The sequence below is a fragment of the Mytilus trossulus genome, chromosome 1 (genome assembly GCF_036588685.1).
Source record: "Mytilus trossulus isolate FHL-02 chromosome 1, PNRI_Mtr1.1.1.hap1, whole genome shotgun sequence".
NCBI lineage: Eukaryota > Metazoa > Mollusca > Bivalvia > Mytilida > Mytilidae > Mytilus > Mytilus trossulus.
The window spans coordinates 77,821,640-77,843,494 of record NC_086373.1 but is presented as its reverse complement, the minus strand read 5'-3'; the positions used below and the strand labels follow the sequence as shown (position 1 = coordinate 77,843,494).

Sequence of the window (21,855 nt, the reverse complement as noted above, 5' to 3'; positions counted from 1 at the left end):
TAAAGAATTGCCTTTAGAACTACAAACTCTGTTTTCTCGAATCAAACGCTGCATCTATAAATTTTGAAATGACAGACATCTTGGTATAAGTGCACTTTCCATCGGTATCTGAAAAATATAAAAAAAAATAAACAATGTTATGTTCATTGCATGTATGATCATCCTTGGTCTTTCGAGTGTTTTTTTTTTGTTGTTCTTTCTTTTGCATTGAGTCTTCTTTATAGTGTTTTGTAGATTCTTGTTTGGGTTTTATGTCCCACCTACGATAGTAGAGGGGCATTATGTTGTCTGGTCTGTACATCCGTCCCTCCGTCTGTTCGTTCACCAATCTGTTCGTTCGTCCGTCTGTTCGTCTGTCTGTTCGTATGTCAGTTCGTCCCGCTTCAGGTTAAAATTTTGGGTCAATGTAGTTTTTGATGAGGTTGAACTTGAAACTTAGTACACATGTAACCTATGATATGATCTTTCTATGTTTTAATGTCAAATTAGAGTTTTGACCCCAATTTCATGATCCACTGAACATAGAAAATGATAGTACAAGTTTCAGGTTAAAGTTTTTGGTCAAGATAGTTTTGGATGAAGTTGAAGTATACATGTTTCTAAATTAGAGTTTGACTCCAATTTCATTTTAAACATAGAAAATGATAGTGCGAGTGGGGCATCCGTGTACTATGGACACATTCTTGTTTTTTCTGCTTTACCCTTAGGTTAACAGTTTTTTTACGACTTATCTGTTTCAATAACGTTTTTGTACCTTTTGCCTCTTTTTTGAAGTTAAAACATTTGACCTTAAAAGGACATGTTTTCAAGAGTTTTAAGGAAATCAAAAATGAATCCAATACCATAAAGATATTTTACCTACATTAACATTAGGATGTTAATGGATGAGATATGGGATGCCCTGGCTTCCATATTCTGGTGGTCAAAAAGTGGCCTTATCATATATAGGCATAAAAAGATGTGTGATGAGAACCAATCAGACAACTTTCTGCATCTACAATTCAACATTTAATATTATTCCGAGAAAAAAATATGCTGTTTGTTTCATCATTGTACATACAACACATCATTAAACACAATTAAACATTCACAAGTACTGCGAACTATACCCTTGATACCAGGCATATTTACACTGCCGATACGCTTAAGAACACTATCTTTCGTTAATGAGCTTCATTTGATTTATTTATACTTCGTCAATCGAAATTTAAACGTTTGAAATTGACGGTTTGTGATACTACGATTTATTCTTCTTTCAACCTACGTTTTAGTAGGAATACTTCAATTGAGCATAAAGCTTTCTCTTATCAAATTAAGAACAACCTTTTCACTCGATAGCTAGAAGGCGGCGAGCAATAAATCGAAGACATACTGAACTTTTGGATTATATTCATACAGATGACATTTAAGTCTACGAGAATGTCATAAAAATATAGTAGCAACCCTTTATGTAGTAACTAATTAGATAATATAACATTATATTTATTTGATAAAGTATCATACATTCCATTTTTGGATTCCATTGTTTTAATTTACTTTCAGAATGTTTTTATTTCATGCACCACCTAGGGGCATTATGATTTACGGTTTGTGCGTCCGTTCGTCCGTCTGTCCCACTTCAGGTTATATTTTTTGGTGATGTTAGTTTGGGATAAAGTTGACGTCCATTCAACATGAAACTTAATACATATGTTCCTTATGATATAATCGTCCTAATTTTAATACAAAATGGCAGTTCTGACCCACATTGAACGGTCCACTGAACATACAAAATGATAATGCTAGTGGGGCATCCGTGTATCATGAATACACTCTTATTTTTTTTAATATTGCAAACTATTCTACCTCATTTTTTGTATAATAATGAGTATTGTGTGGAAATATATCGACTATATTATGAAAGCATTGATGTCTTTGTCAGATATATGCTCTATTTGGTTTAAAAACGGATCATAAATTTTGTTAAGACAGGCCCTATTCACTCAAAAATGTAAGTCATCCATATAGTCAGTACAGTTATTTAATCATTTATTTTTTAGTGTAATATATCATAATATAGTCAAATAAAAAAAAATGATCCAAACCAGATTAACAGTCCAATAAGAAGTCAACTGTAGTCGAAAAGCTAGTGGGTATAAGTATTTATGAAAATGCAATCTTGAAATGCCTTGTAAAAAGCCTGGATGCCATTATTTTCATGACGCCAAACATGAAAAAAAATATTTTCAGGCACGAAAAGTTCATAAATAATTATCAATAATTATAGATGTTTATTGTTTTCCTCGATATAAGAAAATAGAAAAAGTATAGTAGCACGAAAAGTACTTTAATGATTACCAATAAATAGTTGTTTTTTAAATCCCTCAATTAGAAAAGGATAAGTATAGTCTGGCTAAAAGTCATGGTACTTAGTCTGTATTTGTTCAAACTGGTCGATTGGGAATGATTTATAAGAGGTATAATTTAGCGTTCAGTCATTGCTTAAAGGCGGTCTATTTCGGTACCGTTTTTATGCCCCACCTACTATAGTAGAGGGGCATTATGTTTTTGGTCTGTGCGTCCGTTCGTCCGTTCGTCTGTTCGTCCGTTCGTCCGTTCGTCCGTTCGTCCGTTCGTCTGTCCGTCCGTTCGTCCGTTCGTCCTTCCGTCCGTCCGTCTGTCCCGCTTCAGGTTAAAGTTTTTGGTCAAGGTTGTTTTTGATGAAGTTGAAGTCCAATTGACTTCAAACTTAGTATGCATGTTCCCTATGTCTATGATATGATCTTTTTAATTTTAATGCCAAATAAGAGGGTTTACCCCAAATTCACGGTCCAGCATCCGTGTACTGGGGACACATTCTTGTTTTTTCATATATCTGCCTTTTGAGATTTTAAGATTTCTTTTTAGGAATTTGTTTGTCTTGTTGGGTTTTGACAGGCATTTGAAATAACAGACATACGTTTATTTTAATATAGCAATAGCAAAACATAATAATTTAGTAAACAAGTATTTATACACAATCGAAAAGACACGAATGAACATTACAAATAATGATTGAGTAATATTGTTTGCTGTCAAAGATCAAACTATTTTTAGATCTGAAGAATAAAGTTAATTTACTAATTTGATTAAGATATTAAAAAAACAACATATATATATATGTTAGCGGCAATAAGAGAAATTAGGCATTAAGCTTAAATCCTAGGCAATAAGCCAACGCCTAGGCATTAAGTTATTGCCTGAAATTTTCAGGCATTAAACTTATTACCTGAAATCTGATGATGACTTTTCATCTTATTGCCAAACATTGTTTTAGGCAATAAGTAAACTCTGGAATTTATGCATATTAGGTGATTGATCCTTGATATAAAGTCGTTTCTTAGATATATTTCTAATATTACATGTATAAATATACATTCATTTGACAGTTTAAATTTATTTACTTAAAGTTTATTTGGAAATTTAAGCAGTTAAAAAAAATTAACTAACTCATACTTTTTTCATGTTTCGGTGGTACATGTGCCAGATATTACAAAATATGAAATATGATTTTTTGCTCGCACCATGTTCCATTTTTTTTTAAAGTTAATTTTCTTTGTTAAAAGTTCCACATCTTGTGATAACAAAATGATTTTAACACAAATTTCTATCAAGTTTTCATACCTATAACATATTTTAGTAGTGATTGTATTTTCGGTTAATTGTGGAGAGTGGTCTTGTTGGCAATCATACCACATCTTTATTTTATATTTAGGATGAAACTTGGCAACGGTAAATTTATAATTTTTTCTTTAGCTCATTATCAAACGTATGTTAATTGCAGTAATAAAATAATATAGTTGAAGTACTCAGTAATTAGATGAAAGATGCACGAGATTTGATTTTTGAAACTGTGACACTTCGAATTTAGCTCCCTCAAACCATATAACGGATTATATATTTAATTTAATTTTAATTATTTCAATTACTAGTAGTTAGTTTAATTCTGATATAAAACTTAGTTTTATTTTTTTACTTATGTTTTGTTTCAAAGAGTTTAAATGTACAATTATAATATTAAAATTATTTATTACATTTCATCTAAAACTTATAATTATTTTCTAATAATTAATCGGTTTTTAAATTAAAGTTGTTGGTTAAATTTGATACAATATTTCAATTTTTTCATTTGCTATTTTTCTTTCACGCCAATACAGCTTCGATGTGCATGCTGAGTCATGTTGTAAGTCGTTCCTTAATTTATCATATTGTCTGTCAAAAGAATAAAAAAAAATATCTTATGGGACCAATCTTAAGACAGTTTCGATAAACAGGCCCTAGTTCTCATGTTATTATTTAACAAATTTATTTTAATTTAAATGGGTAAATGTCTTTTATTTACTCGAATTTAATATTTTAGGCATTAAGCTTAATGCCTGCACACATTTTTCAGGATTTAAGCTTAAATCCTAGGATTTAAGACTAATGCCTAACATCATTTAGGCAATAGACTTACTGCCTAGGCGTTAGCTTATTGCCTAGGATTTAAGCTTAATGCCTAATTTCACTTATTGCCGCTAACATATATATAAAAAGGTAAATTGTCACTAATTAGCTAACAAAGTAAAACATGACACTCAATGTCCAAACTGAGAATTAAATTGCATATCAAAGCTTGTTGAATTTAAGTAATGTAAATAGAAACGAAAATATAAAATAAAATGAATTATGAAGTACATAGAATTAAAGTCTATATATCAAAATTGAGAATTTTATATTAAAGTCCTAAACAACAAAATGAAGCTTCTTTCCCCCTGGTTACACGTACCAAGTTAAAACCGGAACGAATCTTCTAAAATACCACAATATAATGTTGTAGCTGACCAATGCAAGTTCTTCGACGCTGACCCTGACCATTCTGAAAATTATCTGCAGAACACTATTTAAGCAAATCAAATAAATAATACACGAATAATAATCCTTCTTTCTTTAAGTTTCCGTTTCAATTTGTATTCGTTAATATCAATGAAGCGGTATATATTTTCTTTTTACAGTTTCTTAGATTTGATCTAAGCTAAGTGAATACATTTCAAACATTAAAAGCATCGACTTTTCTAGCTGTTCTTACTTATCTGTTTATAAAGAGAGAGAAATCTTGTTTGTCAGCTCTGTCCCAGTACGATTAAGAATAATTAGACTTGTGTCAATTCTTGTCAATCAACTATAACGAGATCTTTAATGTGTATGCTTGTTTTCTAAACTACATCCATTATATGGAACCGTGTGTGCTAAAATACTGTCATACTGGATCAATAGACCGATCGAATGAATGAAAGAAGCCCACTCTTAAAACAGAAAGCTGTTTAAACCTGGCATATATCGATCGACTGTTAATGTTCTCCCGCCAAACCAAACAATCGTCTGTTTATGCATCGGGAGCAGACGACAAAACGATGCTTCTTTGAATCGTAAATGTTTTTTGGACATAACTCTTGGAATTAAGTGCTGAAAAAAATCCACTAGTATCATTAGAGAAATCTTGTCATGAGGAAATATTTTACATCTGTTATTCAGTCATGCAGGTAACATCAATACTTTTTGTCATACTTTTTGCTTACATCGTTTTTTCATATATCATTACTTATAAAGATAAATGTATAATTATCAATATTTTGACATAGGGCATGGAGGTGTTTGCATTTCATCAATTTTGCTTCTTATATTGTTCAGGAATGAATCTGCCTTGTGATTGTCAGCATTTATTTAACTCTAGGTTGTTTATCTTTATATTTGTAAAGTAAGATGTTTTTTTGTTTTTGTGAGTAGGATTATTGTATTTTTACGTGATTTTTGGATGTGTGTGCGTGTAAATTTGAATTATGGAATCAACGGAGGAATATATTAGTTTGACATAAGGGGAAATGGGGAATAATAACAAATTTATTTTTTAGATCATCCAAGATAATTAACTTTGAATATTTGTTGTTGTTTTTTAAAGCATTTTAGTTCGCACAGAAACAAGAATGACTGCTTCAACTTGTTCTGAGTCTTACTTTGGTTTTGTTTATGTTTTAAATCACCATTTCCTCTTATTCTTTAATAGTTTTTTGAAAACTTGTATGTGTAACGTTCACCACGAAATCTATAAGAATTCAAAGAATGTACATTTGAGAACAAAATCATTTTCGCTCAAGGACTGAATACATTTCCTTAAAGTTTTTGTTCATAACATAAGGTACTATTCTCATAAACAGTCTTTATCCACGTTTGTAAACCTGTTATTTCGACAAGATAGCAATCATTATTGTGCAACCTTTGGGTTTATAGACATATCATAAAACTTGCTGCTAGCTAAGTGGCTGCTAGATAGTGGCTACTAGCTTGAGCCTGGTTAGCAAAACATACATCCAAAAAGAACATTGAACATAAAATAAATTGTATAATGGTTTGTTACCGATATGTTTGGTCCCTTTACTGTTAACCGTCTATGATACTTAAAGTTCGGTAACTGCAATGAAAACTCTCAGTTCATTATAAAGTGTATAATATTTTAAGACCTGTACTGTTCTTACTCGCTCAGACTAATGTAACTCGAGTCTTATCATATTTTCTTGTCTGTTATACCCATTTTGATTGTGTAGTTCTAAGCATATTCACACATCTTTGGATTTCCAAATGTTTGGCTACAAGTGTTCTTCTTTAAGTTTTAAGAAAGAATATATGCATATTCAGAATGCGTGGTCACTAGTACTAGACCTATCCCACTTCAATTAGAAGATTTTATTGGTTTTTTTTTTATCAATTATGTTCAAACAAAGGTCATGGAAAAGGACTCAGTCTATATGCACCTATCCCATATGAGATGTATAGATTAATCATTAGCTAATATTGCATATAACATACATTTATACAGGTCTCTGTTAGTCTCAGTGATAATTTGCAGAGTGCTAAATAGTTTAATACAGATATAATCTATTCCATTCATACATTTGGTGTTTTAAATTGTTTGATACAGAAATAATCTATTCCATTCATACATTTAGAATTATCACTTGATACGTTTGTAGATTTTTTTTATATTTATTATTACTCTTTCTCCACAAACAAAGTTAATATCGTAGTTAAGTTACATCTCGTGCAATAATATATCTTTCGCTTTGAACAGTTAACTTCATAACCATATAACACGACGCGTGCTGCATGCGGAGCAGGATATGTTTACCACGGGGCACCTTAGGTCACCACCGGTATTTGGTGGTGTTCGTGTTGCTCGGATTTTAGTTTTCTATGCTTTATTTTGTGCCCCGTTTGTTGTTTTTTTTTTCATTTTTCGTCTGTTTGTCCTTCGTTGAGTGTTTTTTTTCGTATCTCGTCTGTTCATCGACGCTTCGTTGAGTGGGTTTTTGTCGTTTTTCATCTTTTCGTCCTTCGTTGGGTGGGTTTTTGACTTGTGAGTTTTGATATATTTCATTGGTATCTTTCGCTCTCTATTCCTGACCAATAATTTCCAAGAAAATCGTTTAAAAGACTTAAGAACACGTTTAAATATAAATGATTGATCTTCTAAATACCCTTTATACCGAGCAAAATTATATGGTGTGTCAGTGACTATGTTATGTTGTTGAAAGAAATAAAACCTAAAACTGAAACTTTGGAGAGTGTACAGGTTTCCATTAATCATGGATTTACTTATTAATTGTGTTAAGTGTAAGTTATTGGACATTTTATCGACAGATACAAATAAGATACAAATAAGGAAAATCAATAGGTATCCCCACAGACCGATGATCTAATTAATACAATGTATATAAAAACATAATTATAAGTTTGTGATTAAACTCGTTGACAATGTCAGTTATTGTAGACAATATGAACGTCATAACTGACCTCTATTACTAAAATCTAATTATTATACTTGCTTGTTTTAATCAACATTCTGTAATTAATGTCAGCTTATTTGGTCCTACGTGCAAAAAGTATCGATTCCCATCTACTTTGAAGAAAGTTAGAATTTTAGAAAAAAACGTTCAAAATCAATATTCACTTCAGGTTTTCAATTTGAAAATCATTATGTGTAAAAGTGCTTAAACTGACTTGTACTTTTATTATATTATTTTTGAGGCAGTTTTACCATTTTCTTTTACTGGGTATATATATATACATATATATAGCTTGTTGTTCGGTGTGAGCCAAGGCTCCGTGTTGAAGGCCGTACTTTAACCTATAATGGTTATGTATACTTTTTAAATTGTTATTTGGATGGAGAGTTGTCTCATTGGCACTCACACCACATCTTCCTATATCTATATATATATATATATATATAATTCATCCTAATTGTTTCAAAAACAGATTTGACTTATTGTATTTAGTTTTCAAAAACTATTCCTATCTCTTTTACGTGAAAACAATATAAAAACGTTTTTATTATTCACGACAGTCTCCATTATTTGATGTCCATTAACCAAATTAGACAGATATATACACTAGCGTACTGGTTACACTATACAGTAATAATGTTTTTCATTATCTTCTTGGTATCGTGTATTGATCTCTATCTTGTTTCATCTTCATTTGAGCAGAGTTGACCTTATATGTTCTCGTGCTGCTATTCATTTTTATCCCTATTGCAATATAATTCATGTTGCCTTCTAAAAAGTTTAGCTGTGAGCTTTCCTGGTGGAAAAAAACCAGAAAGTATCTTTTACCTTGGGAAACATTTCAACATGTCTGCATACCATATGCCAATTAAATTTACTTTCCCCCTTTTATATATAAAAATGCATACAATATTAGTGAAAAAAAACCTCAAATATCATTCTTAAATAAAAAAAAAAAGCTTTGCTTTAACAACGGGAATCATAACTGTTGAAAATTATTAAACACTTCCCGTGCAGAAGAAATACTGTTTCAAGATCTGGCAAATACCCTTAATGGTGGAATACGTCGTTCTGTGAGATTTTCACGAAGTTTGCGATAGTGTCGCATATTGACACGGAATCGGTCTTGATCTATAATTCATTCAGCTTACAGAAAAAGATATGACGATTGTGCTAATAGTAATGGTATAGTGAAAGGAAGTTTATATATTATTACCCATAACGGTATTATTTGGTAACATGGGATTTTACTTATTATTTTAGTATCATTGATGATTTGAAAAGGAAATCCTGAACGAAAAATTATTGTTGAAATATTGGTTCCTGTAGTCAAGATTTGTAGAGAAAATTGTACGATTTATATTATATCAACTGAAATAAAATAACCAGCATCAATTACCATAATTTGGTTTCTATATAAACAACTTAAATAATCATTGTCTTGTTTACCGGCAGGAATAATAAGATTATTATATTAGTTATAAAATTAGTAAACAAGCTTTATAAGGACAGATCCATAAATAATTCACCACTAATACTGTAGACACCACCGAAGTGAGTACGATAAATTATATACTGACTAAAAATAATGTTATGCTTTATTTTGTAATACTCTGACTTTATTAACGCATGAACCTAATAGTTTACAGGACGACGGAAACGTTACACACCCATATTTACAGAGTATGATTAGTATTGATATATTTGTCCATTAATTCAGTTTATACAAAAGAATTTCAATAAAAGAACCAATCAGCTTCTATAATGGCACTAGGAAGAATGTTATGTTTACAAAGTAAATGATACCATTATGATTGTTATAATTTGTCTGAGCTCAAAAACTTCTATAAATTAGTTTTAATCATTTTCCTATCAGTTAATTTATTGATGAGTGAAGAAGACAGCGTATCGTAAGTTAAATTTCACATAATGGTCCTTTTCTACACGCTACAATTTAACTCCTTGGACAAACTTTTGATTACACGGGTGGTTAAACGTTTATCAGAAATATAAAAAAAAGCTAAGGAAATATTATAATTAACAATGCATGGAATCGTTCTAAAGCATTTTTGCTCACATTTTTTTGGTGAGTGGAAGCCATTTTCCCTACAATAGTATGTTTTTATACTGGTAAAAGTCCCAAGTTATATCTTTATGAGTTGAAACCTTGAAATCATATCTCAATTGGAACCAGTATGTCAACAAAACAAATTATCTATAAATATTATATATCTCCCCAAAAGAGGCGTGGTTTGAGAAACAGCTGTAATTACAAAGTGCGACCTACATCTCCTTAGTTTAGATTTGCGATTTTTTTTCATCTTAAACTAGGCGGATAATCACCTGTTTATTATTTATCACGAGCACCATGACCGGTGCCAACAATGAGACGGGAACTGCGGACCCTTACGGCTAATATCAAATGAATATATCTACCGTAAGATGTACAAGAAGCAACATATTTCTTATGTCTCAAATTAGAAATAATTTGTATCATCGTCAAACAATCAACATTTACAACTGATACTTTCGTCACAAGACTTGACAGTCATTCCAAAAGATTGATTTATGCTTGTTAAACGTCCATAGGGAAATATTCCATGCATATATTCAGAACAAGATCAAATAAACATTTTATATAAAAGGTAGGTACTGCAAGGTAGGTCGGAAAATGTTTACTGGCATAGAATTAAAGTCTATATATCAAAATTGAGAATTTTATATTAAAGTCCTAAACAACAAAATGAAGCTTCTTTCCCCCTGGTTACACGTACCAAGTTAAAACCGGAACGAATCTTCTAAAATACCACAATATAATGTTGTAGCTGACCAATGCAAGTTCTTCGACGCTGACCCTGACCATTCTGAAAATTATCTGCAGAACACTATTTAAGCAAATCAAATAAATAATACACGAATAATAATCCTTCTTTCTTTAAGTTTCCGTTTCAATTTGTATTCGTTAATATCAATGAAGCGGTATATATTTTCTTTTTACAGTTTCTTAGATTTGATCTAAGCTAAGTGAATACATTTCAAACATTAAAAGCATCGACTTTTCTAGCTGTTCTTACTTATCTGTTTATAAAGAGAGAGAAATCTTGTTTGTCAGCTCTGTCCCAGTACGATTAAGAATAATTAGACTTGTGTCAATTCTTGTCAATCAACTATAACGAGATCTTTAATGTGTATGCTTGTTTTCTAAACTACATCCATTATATGGAACCGTGTGTGCTAAAATACTGTCATACTGGATCAATAGACCGATCGAATGAATGAAAGAAGCCCACTCTTAAAACAGAAAGCTGTTTAAACCTGGCATATATCGATCGACTGTTAATGTTCTCCCGCCAAACCAAACAATCGTCTGTTTATGCATCGGGAGCAGACGACAAAACGATGCTTCTTTGAATCGTAAATGTTTTTTGGACATAACTCTTGGAATTAAGTGCTGAAAAAAATCCACTAGTATCATTAGAGAAATCTTGTCATGAGGAAATATTTTACATCTGTTATTCAGTCATGCAGGTAACATCAATACTTTTTGTCATACTTTTTGCTTACATCGTTTTTTCATATATCATTACTTATAAAGATAAATGTATAATTATCAATATTTTGACATAGGGCATGGAGGTGTTTGCATTTCATCAATTTTGCTTCTTATATTGTTCAGGAATGAATCTGCCTTGTGATTGTCAGCATTTATTTAACTCTAGGTTGTTTATCTTTATATTTGTAAAGTAAGATGTTTTTTTGTTTTTGTGAGTAGGATTATTGTATTTTTACGTGATTTTTGGATGTGTGTGCGTGTAAATTTGAATTATGGAATCAACGGAGGAATATATTAGTTTGACATAAGGGGAAATGGGGAATAATAACAAATTTATTTTTTAGATCATCCAAGATAATTAACTTTGAATATTTGTTGTTGTTTTTTAAAGCATTTTAGTTCGCACAGAAACAAGAATGACTGCTTCAACTTGTTCTGAGTCTTACTTTGGTTTTGTTTATGTTTTAAATCACCATTTCCTCTTATTCTTTAATAGTTTTTTGAAAACTTGTATGTGTAACGTTCACCACGAAATCTATAAGAATTCAAAGAATGTACATTTGAGAACAAAATCATTTTCGCTCAAGGACTGAATACATTTCCTTAAAGTTTTTGTTCATAACATAAGGTACTATTCTCATAAACAGTCTTTATCCACGTTTGTAAACCTGTTATTTCGACAAGATAGCAATCATTATTGTGCAACCTTTGGGTTTATAGACATATCATAAAACTTGCTGCTAGCTAAGTGGCTGCTAGATAGTGGCTACTAGCTTGAGCCTGGTTAGCAAAACATACATCCAAAAAGAACATTGAACATAAAATAAATTGTATAATGGTTTGTTACCGATATGTTTGGTCCCTTTACTGTTAACCGTCTATGATACTTAAAGTTCGGTAACTGCAATGAAAACTCTCAGTTCATTATAAAGTGTATAATATTTTAAGACCTGTACTGTTCTTACTCGCTCAGACTAATGTAACTCGAGTCTTATCATATTTTCTTGTCTGTTATACCCATTTTGATTGTGTAGTTCTAAGCATATTCACACATCTTTGGATTTCCAAATGTTTGGCTACAAGTGTTCTTCTTTAAGTTTTAAGAAAGAATATATGCATATTCAGAATGCGTGGTCACTAGTACTAGACCTATCCCACTTCAATTAGAAGATTTTATTGGTTTTTTTTTTATCAATTATGTTCAAACAAAGGTCATGGAAAAGGACTCAGTCTATATGCACCTATCCCATATGAGATGTATAGATTAATCATTAGCTAATATTGCATATAACATACATTTATACAGGTCTCTGTTAGTCTCAGTGATAATTTGCAGAGTGCTAAATAGTTTAATACAGATATAATCTATTCCATTCATACATTTGGTGTTTTAAATTGTTTGATACAGAAATAATCTATTCCATTCATACATTTAGAATTATCACTTGATACGTTTGTAGATTTTTTTTATATTTATTATTACTCTTTCTCCACAAACAAAGTTAATATCGTAGTTAAGTTACATCTCGTGCAATAATATATCTTTCGCTTTGAACAGTTAACTTCATAACCATATAACACGACGCGTGCTGCATGCGGAGCAGGATATGTTTACCACGGGGCACCTTAGGTCACCACCGGTATTTGGTGGTGTTCGTGTTGCTCGGATTTTAGTTTTCTATGCTTTATTTTGTGCCCCGTTTGTTGTTTTTTTTTTCATTTTTCGTCTGTTTGTCCTTCGTTGAGTGTTTTTTTTCGTATCTCGTCTGTTCATCGACGCTTCGTTGAGTGGGTTTTTGTCGTTTTTCATCTTTTCGTCCTTCGTTGGGTGGGTTTTTGACTTGTGAGTTTTGATATATTTCATTGGTATCTTTCGCTCTCTATTCCTGACCAATAATTTCCAAGAAAATCGTTTAAAAGACTTAAGAACACGTTTAAATATAAATGATTGATCTTCTAAATACCCTTTATACCGAGCAAAATTATATGGTGTGTCAGTGACTATGTTATGTTGTTGAAAGAAATAAAACCTAAAACTGAAACTTTGGAGAGTGTACAGGTTTCCATTAATCATGGATTTACTTATTAATTGTGTTAAGTGTAAGTTATTGGACATTTTATCGACAGATACAAATAAGATACAAATAAGGAAAATCAATAGGTATCCCCACAGACCGATGATCTAATTAATACAATGTATATAAAAACATAATTATAAGTTTGTGATTAAACTCGTTGACAATGTCAGTTATTGTAGACAATATGAACGTCATAACTGACCTCTATTACTAAAATCTAATTATTATACTTGCTTGTTTTAATCAACATTCTGTAATTAATGTCAGCTTATTTGGTCCTACGTGCAAAAAGTATCGATTCCCATCTACTTTGAAGAAAGTTAGAATTTTAGAAAAAAACGTTCAAAATCAATATTCACTTCAGGTTTTCAATTTGAAAATCATTATGTGTAAAAGTGCTTAAACTGACTTGTACTTTTATTATATTATTTTTGAGGCAGTTTTACCATTTTCTTTTACTGGGTATATATATATACATATATATAGCTTGTTGTTCGGTGTGAGCCAAGGCTCCGTGTTGAAGGCCGTACTTTAACCTATAATGGTTATGTATACTTTTTAAATTGTTATTTGGATGGAGAGTTGTCTCATTGGCACTCACACCACATCTTCCTATATCTATATATATATATATATATATAATTCATCCTAATTGTTTCAAAAACAGATTTGACTTATTGTATTTAGTTTTCAAAAACTATTCCTATCTCTTTTACGTGAAAACAATATAAAAACGTTTTTATTATTCACGACAGTCTCCATTATTTGATGTCCATTAACCAAATTAGACAGATATATACACTAGCGTACTGGTTACACTATACAGTAATAATGTTTTTCATTATCTTCTTGGTATCGTGTATTGATCTCTATCTTGTTTCATCTTCATTTGAGCAGAGTTGACCTTATATGTTCTCGTGCTGCTATTCATTTTTATCCCTATTGCAATATAATTCATGTTGCCTTCTAAAAAGTTTAGCTGTGAGCTTTCCTGGTGGAAAAAAACCAGAAAGTATCTTTTACCTTGGGAAACATTTCAACATGTCTGCATACCATATGCCAATTAAATTTACTTTCCCCCTTTTATATATAAAAATGCATACAATATTAGTGAAAAAAAACCTCAAATATCATTCTTAAATAAAAAAAAAAAGCTTTGCTTTAACAACGGGAATCATAACTGTTGAAAATTATTAAACACTTCCCGTGCAGAAGAAATACTGTTTCAAGATCTGGCAAATACCCTTAATGGTGGAATACGTCGTTCTGTGAGATTTTCACGAAGTTTGCGATAGTGTCGCATATTGACACGGAATCGGTCTTGATCTATAATTCATTCAGCTTACAGAAAAAGATATGACGATTGTGCTAATAGTAATGGTATAGTGAAAGGAAGTTTATATATTATTACCCATAACGGTATTATTTGGTAACATGGGATTTTACTTATTATTTTAGTATCATTGATGATTTGAAAAGGAAATCCTGAACGAAAAATTATTGTTGAAATATTGGTTCCTGTAGTCAAGATTTGTAGAGAAAATTGTACGATTTATATTATATCAACTGAAATAAAATAACCAGCATCAATTACCATAATTTGGTTTCTATATAAACAACTTAAATAATCATTGTCTTGTTTACCGGCAGGAATAATAAGATTATTATATTAGTTATAAAATTAGTAAACAAGCTTTATAAGGACAGATCCATAAATAATTCACCACTAATACTGTAGACACCACCGAAGTGAGTACGATAAATTATATACTGACTAAAAATAATGTTATGCTTTATTTTGTAATACTCTGACTTTATTAACGCATGAACCTAATAGTTTACAGGACGACGGAAACGTTACACACCCATATTTACAGAGTATGATTAGTATTGATATATTTGTCCATTAATTCAGTTTATACAAAAGAATTTCAATAAAAGAACCAATCAGCTTCTATAATGGCACTAGGAAGAATGTTATGTTTACAAAGTAAATGATACCATTATGATTGTTATAATTTGTCTGAGCTCAAAAACTTCTATAAATTAGTTTTAATCATTTTCCTATCAGTTAATTTATTGATGAGTGAAGAAGACAGCGTATCGTAAGTTAAATTTCACATAATGGTCCTTTTCTACACGCTACAATTTAACTCCTTGGACAAACTTTTGATTACACGGGTGGTTAAACGTTTATCAGAAATATAAAAAAAAGCTAAGGAAATATTATAATTAACAATGCATGGAATCGTTCTAAAGCATTTTTGCTCACATTTTTTTGGTGAGTGGAAGCCATTTTCCCTACAATAGTATGTTTTTATACTGGTAAAAGTCCCAAGTTATATCTTTATGAGTTGAAACCTTGAAATCATATCTCAATTGGAACCAGTATGTCAACAAAACAAATTATCTATAAATATTATATATCTCCCCAAAAGAGGCGTGGTTTGAGAAACAGCTGTAATTACAAAGTGCGACCTACATCTCCTTAGTTTAGATTTGCGATTTTTTTTCATCTTAAACTAGGCGGATAATCACCTGTTTATTATTTATCACGAGCACCATGACCGGTGCCAACAATGAGACGGGAACTGCGGACCCTTACGGCTAATATCAAATGAATATATCTACCGTAAGATGTACAAGAAGCAACATATTTCTTATGTCTCAAATTAGAAATAATTTGTATCATCGTCAAACAATCAACATTTACAACTGATACTTTCGTCACAAGACTTGACAGTCATTCCAAAAGATTGATTTATGCTTGTTAAACGTCCATAGGGAAATATTCCATGCATATATTCAGAACAAGATCAAATAAACATTTTATATAAAAGGTAGGTACTGCAAGGTAGGTCGGAAAATGTTTACTGGCATTTGAAAATAATGGTATGCTAGACGGGTACAACCATTTTTTCGTGCAACAAGCCACCTGAGGATTTTGAAAGGGTAATTTGGTGTGCTGTGTAATTCAGAGGTTTTTTATTTTTTTTCCAAATTGTCTTTCCTCTCATATCTAAATACACAGCGTGGCAGCTGAAAACTGGTATTAAAACATGTTCATTGTTACTACGATTGTGTTGGTGGACTTATTATTCTCTATAGTGCAAAATGGTTAGCGTAATTTAGTGACAATACTATATTACTTTTTCCAATGATTGGTTCACTTGGCGATAACTTTTACAAGTACTACTACAAGTAATATAATGAACTTACAACTTTAGTGTTATATATCATTTTCATTATAAAGTGGGGAGTGTTGAGTACTCTAAAGTCTAAGTTAAACTTCCCACGTGATTAAATGCCAGATTCGATTCAGAAATTTGTTTTGGTGTCACGTGTTTGGTTGTCCTTACTTGAAACTTTGATCCATGCGACTAAAACTAAACAATTTGCTGATCGCAATTGTCATAAGCAAATTGTTAAGTTTTAGTTGGATTGGCTTGTTTTGTTTTTGTGGATTTTATAGTTCTATTCATTTTCTGTAATTTATATATTTTGTCAATGTTATACTTTACGTAATGTTTATAGTAGACAACGAGACACGATTTCTTTTTAATTCCCAATAGTGGTGCTGGCTCTCTTTCTATACTTTGCATCCTGCTGATATCTGCTATGTACAATTCCCAGTTGGTTCATTGTATATGTTTTGCATTGAGGTCTCGTATTTCCGTAAACGTAAAACTTGTATTGTTAAAACTTTGACAATAGTAATATCATTAAGATTTCATTTCGTACAGTTCACTGCATTGTTTTCAGATATAGAGATTTATTTTGGGAAGAATGACTTCACCTACAGAAATTATAAAATGCGATTATTAACACCGAATTTTAAAGCCACACATCATTTATTTACAAAGCAAACAATTTAAAGATCTTTCCTTCCGTCATTCTTTGTCACTGAATAAGTTTATTGAGAAAGTTTCTAATAATACTGTTTTCTATATAAATGATTTAAACACCAAGTGTGTTATTCGTAGCTTGAAACAAAACTAAAATGTTTCTGTTCTTTTTATGAATTGAAATTCAGTACCAGTATTCTGGTAATTGCACAAGATCGGATTCTTCATTTTAAATGACTTTTTATATGAAATATACTTCGATATTTTGAGGTTGGAACGACCATCAAAGGATTCTGTGTCTATGATAGATATTTTATAGCCTCTGCTTAATATTTTATAAAAGCACAACAATTTATAACTTGGAACAACTTGCGCTTGGTACATTGTAAGGACATTTGCCTATTCCTGTAAACCGTAGGTCAATCTCCAAATTCGTTTGTTTTCATTTGCAGTTGGGTTGCTTTCTTTATAGAGTTTATTTATAATCTCTTTTTTTCATAAATAAAAAGTTTCTAAGCATTTATCTCTAGTTTAGTCTGCAAAACGCGAAATAACTACGTTCGACACCACTGATAAAATCCCTTCTTTAAAAAATACACGATACCATTAGATTGAATTTTCTACGTTCGATACCACTGATGAAAGTCATTGTTTTGAAGACAGCATAATATCGTTCGATTTATGTTTCTATGTTCGATACCAGTGAAAACAACATAATATCGTTCGATTTATGTTTCTATGTTCGATACCAGTGAAAACAACATAATATCGTTCGATTTATGTTTCTATGTTCGATACTAGTGAAAACAACATAATATCGTTCGATTTATGTTTCTATGTTCGATACCAGTGAAAACAACATAATATCGTTCGATTTATGTTTCTATGTTCGATACTAGTGAATACGACATAATATCGTTCGATTTATGTTTCTATGTTCGATACTAGTGAATACGACATAATATCGTTATATTTATGTTTCTATGTTCGATACAAGACAAGTCAATACAACATCGTTAGATTTGTTTCTCTTCGTTCCATATCACTGATGAAAATTCTTCTTAAAAAACAACACATTCTCGTTAGATTTATGTTTCTACATTCCATGACACTGATGAAAATCCTTCTTTGAAGACAACAAAATATTGATAGATTAATATTTCTACGTTCGATGCCACTGATGAAAATCCTTTTTTGAAGACGACATATCTAACATATTAAGATCTATGTTTCTACGTTCGATGCCACTACGTGCGTTACAAATGATGGATGTCCTTTTTTTGTTTGGAGACCACACAGTATCTTTAGATCTATGTTCTTTACCAATTATGGAGGTCCTTATTTGAAGACAGCACAATATCTTTAGATTTATGTTTCTACGTGCGTTACAAATGATGGAGGTCCTTATTTGTTGAAGACCACATACTATCTTTAGATCTATGTTTCTGCGTTCCAATGATGGATATTCTTATTTGAAGACAACATATTTACATAAGTTTTATGATTTATGATTCAAAACTGTTGTCCTTGGAATGAAGTTATTTTCATTAAAAAATTTCAGACGTTAAATTACTGTTTATTATTCTAAACTCATTTGTTTCGTGTAGTTCGTGGTTTTAAATCTTGATTAATAATATAGTTATCATTTGTTGATGAAGTATTGTTATTCTATTTTTTTTTTTTTTTTTTTTGAAATGCACTTTGAATATCAGTTTCCCTTACAAGATGTCTAAAAGAATCATTTGAAAAGTAAGAAATAATCTAATTAGAAGACAGGTTAACCAAACCATTATCGATTGGATGACAATACTTTTAATGACTGATTTTACGAGCAAGAGCTGTAAATAATAGAGAGAGAAAGCAAGACTAATGCATTATGAAAGATCAGTGGTTACTGAAAATAGATGTTATAAATATAGTCTGTTTGTTTTGGATATATCCTGTTACAAAAAGGAAATAGCACATTGGTTTTTCAAAATTGTATTCTGTGTACTTCAAAAGAATTTTTCAATAGTTTCATGGCATATTGAGCTTCAATTTCACAAACGAATGTCAAACAGGATACTGAACAAATATTACGAAAATAAACACGTTTACGTACATTAAATTAGGTAAATTCCGGTTTGAGGTTTGTTTCTATAGTTAGCACAATGCAAAGTTAACATTGATCTGCATCTCCTTGACACGAAAAGAGTCAAATTTTATATTCGGACCTGTTGTATCCTTTGCCTTTCATTATTCAATGCTTTACGAAGTTGGTTGTGTGGAGAGGCTTGACATTGGTGTAAACGTTTGTCAAGTTAATACCAAGATGTTCTATTTGGGTAAAATCCTGCAACTTTGAGGACCTAGCAATTCCACAATGTTGTTCTGAGTTAGGAAGTCCATGGTTAACAATTGTTTGTGGCCGGGCATGATACGCCTCCCTCTATCGATCAAATACATTGAACATATGTGGCTGCACATATCTTCTCTATCGTGTTATTTCTTTAGGACACACACTAAGTTTGTTCTGTGGTTGTAGAATACTGTTGGCGACGCTACACCGCCAAATATGTCGACTTCCTGTACGAAGACAGGAGTGAAACGATCAGCTAGAGTCCATTATATCTTTGAAGAGAAAAACATGACTAATATCTGTACAAAATTCGACGCTCATTCAAATAGTTTATATCAACAATATCTTGTAAAATACATACAAACTTTTTCTGCTAGGTTACTTCATTCTTCATTTCAGGTCCAACAAAATGTTGCCAATTTTTTTTCAACTAGATTTATGTTTAAGCACATTCAAACAATCAAACCGAATAACCCTTTTCTCGTTATTTCGTTTAAAATATTTTATCATAAGTCTGGCTGTTTTATCATTATATCACTTTTATTAAATATACAAGTTTCGCAGTAAAAGTTAAACCATAGTGGGTGTAGAAAATTGTAGATGCTCTCAACTGTTTTAATATGCAAAGCCTTACAAACGTCGTTATTTCGATTGAATTAACTAAACATTTAATTACAGGAGTTAACAGATAATAATCAATCAGTATTGCTATTCCGATTGATGTAATTAATACATCACGAAACTTGTCGTTAGTAACAAGAACTCTTCAAACAAACGAACGAGTAATTCTTTGTCGGTATGCTGGCTCTTCAGTTTCTATATATTTGCTTCAGGCAAGTCTATGTTATAATACTACGCGAAGCAATGCAATTGTATTACTTTTAAAGCATCTAGAAAATAACTTAAGATTGATCTAATGTTATGCAATTACCAATAAAACACTTGTTAATAAACGAAGGTTCACCAGTTTACTATTTTTGAGTGGGAGTAAAGATTTTTTTTATCGTTATTGCACACTGCTTAATAACTGCTGTGAAGATTTCAGTAGAATATTTAAATTGCAACACGTATATGAATTGTATTTTCAGTTAAAAATATTTCAAGTTCTAAATAATCGTTAGAATGATTGATAGACGGGTGGATTGACGTTAAACGTTGGTTGGAAAGAACTATGTGCTTTTCAGGGCGGAAACATATGAATATAATATGAATATGAACTCTACTTAGTACAAGTTTTTTTTAATTGCTACTGTTGCCATGACGTTGTCAGATATGTCAGTTTTAATATCGCTTTGGTATCTTGCATCTCTATTTCACAAGGTAAAAATCACTGCAAGACATTTCACCCTCACGCATTATGATAGCCTATCAGTCTTTGTTAAATATTTGTTTGTTTTTATAGTGATAAAATTATAACACAATGTTGACTACTGTATCCCTATTGTTTACATTTTTACCTATTATGTCTGTTTGTTTTGTTCACACATTGTGTCAATGTAATGGAATTTAATTCGACTGTCATACAAGTGAGAGGTGTAGCTAGCTATATAATCAAGTAAAATCACCATTTTCCAAGTCAGGAATAGGACAGTTGTTATCCATTCGTTTGATGTGTTTGGGTTTTTAATTTTGCCATTTAATTATTGACTTTCCGTTTTGAATTTTCCTCGGAGTTCAGTATTTTTGTGATTTTACTTTTCTTTGTGTTTCAATACTAAATGTCGAGTGTATAGAGGAGTAACATAGCAGCAAACACAAATCATGCTACTATTACCAACCTGTCGGTCTGATTGAATAATATTTTGTGCAATGTCATCAAAATACTTTTGTGAGTCTGTTATAAAGCTTGATGACCAGTTCAACCTTTCTTTGTTTAAGTGAACGCAACAGAAGATGAAATAGAATAAAAGATATAATTTGATTGAATGAGAAACAACGAAATATAACCTTTCTTCAAAGCACATTTAAGATTAAAATTGAGTGAGTGAATAGAATATCGATGCACTCATGGTGTGGTAATAACAAACGTGTCAGACAAACAAGTGAACCTTTACATATGTAGAAAACACTTTAATAATGTTAAGAAAAGATACGGATTTTTTGGTACACTAAGGACACACTATTTAATGACTTGTGTTTAATACTTTTAATCTAATTTATCTAATTTTTTACAGCATTTGTTAGTTTGTGAAAACATACAATT

General features: G+C 31.1%; 1 protein-coding gene across 3 annotated transcripts in view; it reads left to right on the top strand.

Annotated features, from left to right (window-relative positions):
* LOC134685678 (GTP-binding protein Di-Ras2-like) overlaps positions 1 to 21,855 on the top strand; it is a 47,843-nt gene that overhangs the window by 16,652 nt on the left and 9,336 nt on the right. Inside the window, exon 1 of one of the 3 annotated variants that reach the window (XM_063545664.1) lies at positions 11,112 to 11,366. The exons of 1 other annotated variant lie outside the window; for it this stretch is intronic. In XM_063545664.1, coding sequence (XP_063401734.1) covers positions 11,361 to 11,366 — 6 coding nt within the window. In that variant the 5' untranslated portion in view covers positions 11,112 to 11,360. Of the gene's footprint in view, positions 1 to 11,111; positions 11,367 to 15,196; positions 15,219 to 21,855 lie in introns of those variants that run through there. One more of the 3 variants, XM_063545670.1, reaches the window with a different exon arrangement.